The sequence below is a fragment of the Polistes fuscatus genome, unplaced genomic scaffold, assembly GCF_010416935.1.
Source record: "Polistes fuscatus isolate 324 unplaced genomic scaffold, CU_Pfus_HIC Scaffold7, whole genome shotgun sequence".
NCBI classification, from domain to species: domain Eukaryota; kingdom Metazoa; phylum Arthropoda; class Insecta; order Hymenoptera; family Vespidae; genus Polistes; species Polistes fuscatus.
The window spans coordinates 1,429,154-1,439,182 of NW_025113151.1; the positions used below are offsets into that span (position 1 = coordinate 1,429,154).

At 27.5% G+C, this 10,029-nt stretch overlaps 4 protein-coding genes across 7 annotated transcripts; 3 read left to right on the plus strand and 1 right to left on the minus strand.

Moving 5' to 3' along the window:
- The first annotated feature begins 1,008 nt into the window (after positions 1 to 1,008).
- On the plus strand, positions 1,009 to 2,323 carry LOC122524234 (nucleoside diphosphate-linked moiety X motif 8). The gene is made up of 2 exons (XM_043646373.1): positions 1,009 to 1,226; positions 1,581 to 2,323. The coding sequence occupies exons 1-2, from the start codon at positions 1,173 to 1,175 to the stop codon at positions 2,283 to 2,285; spliced, it is 759 nt and encodes a 252-aa protein (XP_043502308.1). The 5' UTR covers positions 1,009 to 1,172; the 3' UTR covers positions 2,286 to 2,323.
- Positions 2,324 to 2,410: 87 nt separating this feature from the next.
- LOC122524235 lies at positions 2,411 to 5,074 on the plus strand. 4 transcript variants are annotated; one of them, XM_043646374.1, is made up of 5 exons: positions 2,411 to 2,921; positions 2,987 to 3,204; positions 3,681 to 3,856; positions 4,637 to 4,792; positions 4,879 to 5,074. In XM_043646374.1, exons 1-5 carry the CDS (start codon positions 2,919 to 2,921, stop codon positions 5,046 to 5,048), a joined length of 723 nt encoding a protein of 240 aa, XP_043502309.1. In that variant the 5' UTR covers positions 2,411 to 2,918; the 3' UTR covers positions 5,049 to 5,074. The 4 variants fall into 4 exon arrangements, with proteins under 4 accessions (XP_043502309.1, XP_043502311.1, XP_043502313.1 ...); XM_043646376.1 differs by having other exon boundaries at positions 2,998 to 3,204; XM_043646378.1 differs by having other exon boundaries at positions 3,050 to 3,204.
- Positions 5,075 to 5,295: 221 nt separating this feature from the next.
- On the minus strand, positions 5,296 to 6,565 carry LOC122524236 (golgin subfamily A member 6-like protein 7). The gene is made up of 5 exons (XM_043646379.1): positions 6,358 to 6,565; positions 6,019 to 6,274; positions 5,764 to 5,909; positions 5,532 to 5,638; positions 5,296 to 5,453 (listed from the first exon to the last, which is right to left on the minus strand). The coding sequence occupies exons 1-5, from the start codon at positions 6,427 to 6,429 to the stop codon at positions 5,306 to 5,308; spliced, it is 729 nt and encodes a 242-aa protein (XP_043502314.1). The 5' UTR covers positions 6,430 to 6,565; the 3' UTR covers positions 5,296 to 5,305.
- A 63-nt stretch (positions 6,566 to 6,628) lies between these two features.
- Positions 6,629 to 7,623, plus strand: LOC122524217. The gene is made up of 3 exons (XM_043646356.1): positions 6,629 to 6,892; positions 6,980 to 7,144; positions 7,286 to 7,623. The coding sequence occupies exons 1-3, from the start codon at positions 6,805 to 6,807 to the stop codon at positions 7,621 to 7,623; spliced, it is 591 nt and encodes a 196-aa protein (XP_043502291.1). The 5' UTR covers positions 6,629 to 6,804.
- The last annotated feature ends 2,406 nt before the right edge of the window (positions 7,624 to 10,029 follow it).

The window sequence follows — 10,029 nt, forward strand, 5'->3', positions numbered from 1 at the left end:
AAAGATTAATATAATGCTTGATATTTTTAATATTATTAGCGTAATTGTAAAAATTCTTAGATTATATATACGCGTATTAAGAAATCAAATTTAAATATATTATTAAACCTTATGTAAGTAAATTTGTTTCATCTTTCCCATTAATAATCTAATGATTATTAATTATATGACTACTTATTGCTCAATATTTAAGATTATATAACCTAATAATACGTTATTTCTTAAATATCTCTAGAAGTTTTTATATCTCGGCAATAATGAATATGCAAATTTTTTCTGTTTTATCTGTCTCTGGAACAAAAAATGTATGATTCTATTAACCAATTAAAATTATATAAACCACTTTTTGCAAATCCAATAAAATAGTTCAATAACAAATAATTATTATGCTCTCCCCAAGATATCACAAAGTAAAAAGATGCAATTCAAGATCCATTGCTAATAGAATAATCTTTAATTCAAAAGACTATTTATAAGAATCAAGAGGGAGATTTAACAAAAGAACGAATTTTATTTTCTTTTATTTTATTTTCATGTACCTATACCTATACAAAAGAGTTGACCTGAGTCTTTTTTGTTCTTATAATTGGTGATATCCAGCAGCACCAACTTCAAAACATTAAAAAATTCTTTAATTTCCTAATTATTTATGATAAAGACCCTCCCAAGAAACCCAAAATTTTTTAATTTTATCAATGACGTTAACTTGGATAAATTAGCAATTTGTATAGATAAAATACATAAGCAGAGATCAAGTATAAAACTTGATATTTTAACTTTGTGATATCAGTTGCTATCTACTTTTATCAGTTGCTACACTAACCATGTTAAATCATTGCATTTTTTAGTAATAGTTGAAAAGTTTACAAGTTATTAAACGTCTTGAAATAAAAAAAAAATGTAACACGTGAGATTTTTTTCTATAAATACAATAAATTCTAATAATTAGTGTAAAAAGACTAGTTTTTTTTATATATTTTTTTAGGTTTAGTAACTAGATTAATTTTTAGTAATTTAAGTTGGCTATCACTAAATCATATCGATTGAGCTGTCATCTAGCGACCAATAGAAAAACTTAAAAAGTAAGGAAGATTAATGTGATATGACAACATCCAAAAATTCATCGAACAATTAATTTAATCTTTTAATCCTTTTAACTTATAAGAAAAATTATGGCAACTGTTAAGTTACGAACCTTATCGAGAAATCTACGGTTATCAATTCTGGTGAGTATTTTATTTCTAACGAAAAATAATATATTTATCACGTGTCATTCTGATGAAATGACTTCATCGATAGTACATATAATAGCGTTGCACTCGACTTTTTTTATAGAAACATTCAGATATCTTCGATGATAAAAATGAAATCTGCTCGGTTGGTAATGTTCTTCCTTATCGACATTTTCGATTTATGTAAAAAAAATCTTTTTATTTTTTTAAATTCAAAAGACATAAAAAAATAGAATATTTCGTGTATTATAGCAATTAAACACAAATTGAATTATTCTATAAATATAAAACTAGCATTTAATTATTATATAATTAAAAAAAAAAATGTTTCCTTTTTTTATGATTAAGTCCGCAAATTTTCAACGGAGTCTAAATACAATTGACGAGATGAAACTGAAGCCTGAACAGGTGCTATCTGAACAAAATAGAAAATCAAGCATCGAGAAATTTAAAAAATTTAAACTAAACGTAAAATACAAAGATAGCACAAATCAAGCGGCGGTGCTAGTACCAATTTGCATTCATAAAGGGGAACTCGGTCTTCTTTACACCTTGAGATCATCAAAATTGAATTCAAATCGAGGACAAGTATCTTTCCCGGGTGGAATGTACGATAAAACTGACCGTGACCTAGAAGAGACCGCGTTAAGAGAAACTTGGGAAGAGTTAAAAATACCGAAAGAAAAGATCGACGTATGGGCATGTTGCAATTTGTTTCCAGCTAAAAATCTAACAGTAATGCCAGTATTGGGCTACGTGGGTGAAGTTGATCCGGAAAACTTAGAAATAAATCCAGACGAGGTCGAGGAGGCCTTCGTCATATACCTGAAAGATCTTTGCAATCCATCTTTATGTCGTTTTACGCACTTTCGCAATTTCTCGATGTTGCCTACTTATCTCGGTGGCAAACATCGTGTTTGGGGTCTCACTGGTGCTATCACTCATGTAGTTTTATCCTCCTTGCTACCTGGAATTTACAGACATGAAGTTATCGATTTAAGAAATATGATCTCATCTAAATTAAAAACAAAGAATAAAAATAGTGTAAAGTAATTATTATAATTTTAAATCAATATTTATAGAAACGAATATAATTATTTGGAAGGAAATTGTCTTTTTTTACCTGATGTTTTAGAAAAATATATGCTATTTATATATTTTGAAGTTACTTCATTATTTGTTAATATGATTTGATTTTTTTAAATATATTCGAAGGTTCATATACATTTATATATGTTTCTTTCGAAGTTTGCGTTTAATTGTGAATTTTCATTATTAAGCAACTTCTTGTTTATCGATTTCAAAAATCATAATAACTACCTTTGTATGTATGTATGTATGTATTTATGAAATTTGTAAGAAACACATTAATATCTAAATACCTGTTCATATATACACGCAAGAAGCGAGGTGAATATATTACAGGTGTGAAAGGAGTTTCACTCGGAGTCTACGTGTGAATGTATATTTAATGGGATAGAAAAAGAAATAAGGATCAGTTGAAGTAGGGGAAAACAGAAAGACAGAAAGAGAGAGAGAGAGAGAGAGAGAGAGAGAAAGAGACAGTAAGTTATGGGGAAAAGAAGAGAGGTAAATAATGGTTTGGTGAGCTCGATATTCCATCACGAAAGACAGTCGCAAAATCGCATGCGCAGTAATCACAACATGCACCAATTTTGAAATTCAATGGTAAGAATAAAGTGAACAATAATATTCATAAAAAAGTAAAAATAAAAAAGGAACAAGTTGATAAGAATTCGCAAAGGATTGAAATGCCGGTGGAATCTTCGATATACTGGAACTCGTTCGATTCTCAGAGGACTACTTCCGGTGGAAGTTCGAACAATAGTGATCGTCATTACGTTGATCCATGGGATTTAGAAAATTATGCTTATCTTAGACGATATAGTATTAATGTTCCAACGCAGCGTTATCAACAGGAACGACAAACTTCTTATCAATCTGAATATTGGTAAGAAATGAATATCTGTAATGTATAATTTATTTCTAAGTTAATTTGAATATCAAATAAACAATTCATTTAAAAAAGAAAAATAAAAGAAAATGAAAATAGTAGCCAAATATGAACGGAATTTAAAAGAGTGTTAATTAATAATATGACAAATAATAAATATTACGAGAAGCGTAAATATCGCGCTCGTGTATATAATTTTGCGTAAAAAAAGACATAAACGCGTTATTTCGTGAGAAATGAAGATCTTCACGCGTCGTTAGTAACAGGGTCACGGAAAAGCTAAACATTTTGTTCGAATGGAAAATCAGATCGAGTATGAACAATATTTCTTTTTCTTAACAGATTATTATTACCAATTAATTTTGTAACTTTTCATCTAATTGAAAAAATGTCTATACTTCGCACGTAAATTGCAGTACTTGCTGCATAGTAATGAGAACCGAAATAATATAGTTTCTGTCGTGTGAAAATAGGTATAGCCAATCATTAAGAGAAGCACAGTATAGTATACCAAGTTTAACACAGAAGTTCTACAATGACTCGTCCTGCAGAATGGAGAACAATGCCTACCATTATCATCGTCATCCCATCTATGAAGATGAAGTTACAAATTGTGTTCCTTCTTATTCCCTTTACACACCTATTTCTGGTAAATTATTTCCTGGTTTCTTTTTTCTTGTAATTTAATCAAATCTGAACAAAAAAACCAATTTCAATATAAGAATAATTTTAGAATATTCAATAATTCAATACAAGAAAAATAATAGAAATAAATTCATTGCAATTGATAATATTACTTGAAAATAATTATATTTGAAGATTTCAATTATTTAAAAAATAAAAATAAAGTTACACGAAGATAAGAATATTTTTTTCTCTAATAATTATCTTCATGTAATTGGATTAGAATGATATTAATAATTAATACATCCCGATAATCAAGGAGAAATCCATAAATGACTATGATACATAACTCGATTTAAATGCACCTCTGATGCACTCATGCGTTTACGTGTGCACGCATACCATGTATGTCATACAAGAGTATCATGTTGGAAGAAGCTTAGAATATATATACATTGAAAGCAAACGAATTTCTCTATTTTGCACTTGTAATCAAATTTCCCTTGTTCTCTAATAAACCCCGCCTCAAGTTATTGTTCGAAGTTTTTCTACAATATCTAATCAAGCAAAAGTTTAATGAACTCGAGCGGAACAAATTATTAACCAATACAAACAATACTTTATTGTTTCCTTTAACTTTCCAACGTTTATACTCTTGTTTTACACACACATATATACACGCATACCTACATAATCACTTTTCTCTTTTTTATATAATCTGATTATGAGTTATAATAATACTAATAAAAATTGTAATATCGATCCATTGGTGCATAAGATTCACAATATTTTTGTTATTTTTCAGCTCTAGCATCTTGCGAAATGATGGAAAATTATTCGATATCGGATTATGATTATAGATCCTTAGATGAAAGCTCGCAAACACGCGCAAATACAAATTCGAGATATACACAAAATTATTCTCGTCAGTATACGCCGAACGACAGCGTACGACACTTAGGTATAATTTATTATTATAATTTATAGTTTTCTTGTGTTATAAATTTTTTTTTTATTGTAAATGTATATAATTGTTACCTTTAACAGAGAAATTGCAGTATAACGTGGAAGAATATTATGCAGGAATGTCTCCGGTGGAAGATAATTATATGACACATATGATAACACCATTAAATCTTGATTTGAATACATATGGGCACCTTAAAATTGATTACACGAACAGTTGGAACTCTCTAAAAAGAAAAATTAGTAAATGAGTAAATAATAATTAATCTTTTATGTATTAAATACTTAACAATTAATTAATATTTATAATTATGTTTTTTTAACATGTTTAATAATTTTTTAAATGTTTCTTTTAAACTTTTCTTTTTATATATAGAATTTACGTACGTAAGAAATAAACATAAAAAATTTAACTATAATGTTAATAGATTTTAATATAATAATTAAAAATAATCTATAAATATTTTAATGTATAAAAAAATGTAATTTATACGCGTAATTATTAATATTATATATCAACTATCGCCTCTTTATCTTCGCAATAAAGTTTTTTTTTCCTTGTAGTTTTTTCCAAAGTATATTTGTCCATATTATCTTCATTTTCAAAATCATTTGTAATTATTTTAGACGCTTTCGATACGTTCAATCCAGGCCACCTTAAAATAAAGTTTAATTTAAGTTTTTATATGAAGTTTTATCCTTTGTTTTATTACATATATAAAAAATGTATTTGCCTGAAAGATGGTTTGTCTTTTTTTTTAATTTTTTTAATTTTAATTAGTGTTGATTGTTGGCTCGAAGTATCGTCCATCGCTGGATGCCTTGCTTTTTTATTTTGGTGCTGTGTGCATTTAATATTTTATATAAAACAATTAAATATATATCAGAATAAATAAATAAATAAATAAATAAATAATATATTACAATTATTTTTTTTTTTTTAATTTTATTATAAAAATCGAATACCTGTTGTCTCGATTCCAACAATGTTTTATATTTTTGTATCTCTTCTACGTACTTCCTTTCGAGTTGAAAGATTTCTTCTTTGTGTCTTTCCTCTTGCAATGCCAAATTAGATTTCAATACTTCTAGTTCATCCTGCAATTTACAAACTAAATAAACTCATTTACTAATTCTATAAATTACTACGAGTAATGATGAACTATTTTTATAGTAAAAGAAATCTTATAAAAAAAAAAAATAAATAAATGAAATGCATACTTTGTTCATCTTCAACATTACGATCAACGTAAATGAATCTAAGATGATTGCATTCCTCTCGGGATTCAAACAACGCTTTTTTCAATTCCTCATTTTCTTTTCGTACTTCTTCGATAGATTTTTTACGTTGTTCTTCTAATAATGTAAATGTTTTAGTCATTTTTTTCATTTCTTCTTCCATTTTGAAAGACTTAACTTTCTCGTATTGCAACAATTCATCCTGAATGTTACTAAACGTTTTTAACGATAAATAAACCTATAATAATAATGATTTAATCATTAACGTATTATTCATGAAATGTTATAAAAATCAATATAATTATTATTAATTTAACTTACGTTTTTTAATTGAGTAAAATTATCTAATAACGATTGTAAATCCGGACGTAAAGTTGTTCGGCAGGTAGCCATATTGGTAAAGATTCAAGTTTTGAATTGGCGCGATTGACGTACGATTAGCGAACGTGGCGTCATCAAGTGGCGATTCCTGGTACCATATTTAAAAAATAGCGGGGAAATTACACATTTAAATTTTTCTTTTCTACAAATAAAATACCCCAACTTTAAAACAATATTTAATATAATAATTTTGAATGAAATATGCATGGGTATGTTTCTATTTTTAAATAATTTGTTTAAAAACTATATCGAAACCAATATACTCGTAGATACACGAATTCATATTTGTTATTATATAAAAAGAAAACAAATGAAATTTTTATAAACATCGATATTGTTTAATCATTTTTTATATGATTGCTAAATAAAATAATAATAAATTAAATAATGAACTGCAGGCAACGTGCTGGAAATGAGATCGATGAATCGATTTTCGAAGAAATATGTGAAATTATATTCGACTTAATACCTCAAGGTATTTATGACTTTTTGATTGATTTAAAAAACATAATATTTATAAATTAACCTAATCATAATTATATTTTTATATGTATTATTATAGCACCGCAATTGAAACAGCTCTTTTTAAATTGGAGTGAATTAAACGACAGAGAAAGAACACGATTGGATGTGAAAAGTTTGTTATGGTGTTGTCCAAAAAGAAGAAATCTTTACAAATCATTACGCGAAGCCATGATCCGTTGGGAAAATATACAGGAGACTGAAGGTTATTATTTAGATTTAATTAATTAATTAATTAATCGTATTTTATAACGAGAAAGTAATGTCCTTATTTTGTTTTTTTCTTTCTTATTTTTAAAAGTATAGATCAAACCAAACAAAATTATAAATTGTTCTACGTAAACAGGTGCTCCAGGATGCGAACCAAGTACGATACCGTCGCGTTATTCTCATTTGGAAGAGGAACTCGGAAATCTGGTTTTTAATATGGAAATTTGTTTGTTGAAAAGATCTGAAAATATGTATGACCGTGTTGTTGATAAACGAACAACTACTAACAGTAGTCCTCCTTCGAGTAATATTAATTGTAAGAGAAATAGTTTCACGCTATTATCAAATTGCAAAGATTATTGTCGTGTTATCACCAATCAGAAAACTAGCTCTTTACGTTCAGTACATAGCTGGTGTTGTTCCGTCGACAGTAAAAGCTCCGAGGATGAGCTAAGTGGTTATTTGACAAATTGATATTCAGCAATAATCCTATACACTTTGTTGTCTCTATCGTGTTTTTTTTTTGTTAAGAATAAACAATACATCTTGCATTGAACGAACTCTCTTTTTCGATGAGAAAAAGAGACGACGTTAATGACATAAAATATTTTATTATATTACTTATAGGTTCAAGGTGCACGAACGTACAATTAGATAATATAATTAATCGATTAATCACTATAGCGCAAGTCATATATAATAGAATCGAAGGAATTTTTCATTTGTAATACGTATAATATTGTTTTCAAATTATTTAGAACACTTTAGACATCCGAACTTTCTTTTTTTTTTTCTAAGTTCCTTCGATAATTAAAATTTTGTTAATTGATTTGTTTTTAAAAGTAATCATTGCCGTCCCATTAGGACAATACTCAATACTTCATCGTAGCTAATTAAAACTTTTCAGGAACACAATATTTTTTTTTTCTTTTCTTTCTTTTGTTAACTTTTTTTTTGTATTATTGTTCTTATTGTTTCTTTGACAATTTGCAATATCTACGTTTTCTCTTTCCCGGTAATTTTGTGCAAATCGGCGTCGACACCATCGTGGAACGTAATAATCATTTAATAATAATATTCGCACAAGAATCATCATCATATTCACACGTTTTTTTTCAAAACACATAACATTCTTCTTCGAAGGAAACATCATTTGACTAAGTTTTCGATAAAATATGACTTCATACCTAATATATGTATTTAAAACTTGAAATTGTCATAATTACGGCTTGCTTCCGCTCGTAGTAGTTCACAATTCGCAAAAAGAATTGAACAAATGTTTATTTTTTAATAATACCATTATACTACACACACCACCTATTGTGTTTTTTGTATTATATCTTGCTCGTCGAGATATATCGCATCGATGCATCATAGATTATTATTATTATTATTATTATTATTATTATTATTATTATTATTATTATTATAACTAGCGAATGCAGATTTTTGTTTATTTAAAACCGCAAAATTGAATGCGCTATAACGCGCACCGCTATCGGGCTTGCTTGCTTTCTTTTTTTATTCTTCTTCTTCTTTTTTTTATTTTTCATTCTAATGATGCGTTCATTGTATATATAAATGTGCGTTCATTGTCACATGAGATGCAAACAACGACATAACGTAATAATTTAATAATATTCGGCCGTTGTCGATTCATTCCCAGGTAGAATTTCTCTGTTTAATTCGTTTAATAATTATACTAAAAAGTTTACACAATACTTTACTCTACGCAAAGTCGTGTTTTTTCTGTTTATTATTATTATTATTATTATTATTACTATTATTATTATTGTTATTGTTGTTATTATTATTATTATATTATTATGCGTGCGCGTACATTATCTATGCACTCTCACATTTGTGATACATTTTCTAAATTTTTTGATACTTAATTATTTATTTATTTATTTTTTTTTCTTTTAAAGTATCGATCGGATCTTCATTAATGGATGTTACACAATTTCAATTTGCATTCTAATTGCCGTACATTACTACTTATTGTTTAAAACTTTTTGTATTCCCGAAGAAAAAAAAGTTACACAAAAATTCTCTATGTACAAAAACACACACACGTATACGTGCGTACATACATATAATGTTTCAATCAGAAATGTAAAACAATATGTGTATATATATATATGTTTCCTGTTATTTTTTTTTTTTACATGTATTATACAAATCTAATACGTGCAAAGTGTCGCGAATGCATTTCACTCATGTAGAGCAGCAAGAGTGTGTATTTTAAATATCGAATACATATTTTTCTTGTTACTCCCAGGATTTCTTTTTGCCTAGTTTTATTATTTGCATAACGTCCATCAATGAAAACCTAATTCAATCTACCTGAACATATGCAATCATTCGTACACTTGTTTTTTCTTTTTTTTTTTTAATTTTAACAAAGATTGTGTTCCAGATACTCTATTATCGTTTACCGTAATTTTGTTTCTTTTACGGTACATTTTTATTTGTTAATTAACCAGTAACCGTTTGACGGTGACAAAAATTAAACAAAAAACAAAATTAATTTCTTTTGTTTATATAACTTTTGCTAATACGTATCTTTTTTATTTATTTATTTATTTATTTATTTAATCATTTTTATTTTATTTTTTTCCACGGAAGACCCGCAAATAACAGTTTCTATTCCCTGCAGATTAAAACAGGGACTCGGTTATAATCCACAAGAAGAAGTGTGGTCCCGAAATATTTTTCTTGACCTGTTTATTATTTTCTTTATTTGTTTTGTGGCATCGTTACGTGCATCGATCACAATTTTTTTCTTTCTCGAGTAAGACTCAAGCTGTATAAGATTCACACGGTGAATACGCCCAAAGTACTTGTGATTTGAGAATGTTTAGCTTTTTTCTTTTTCTT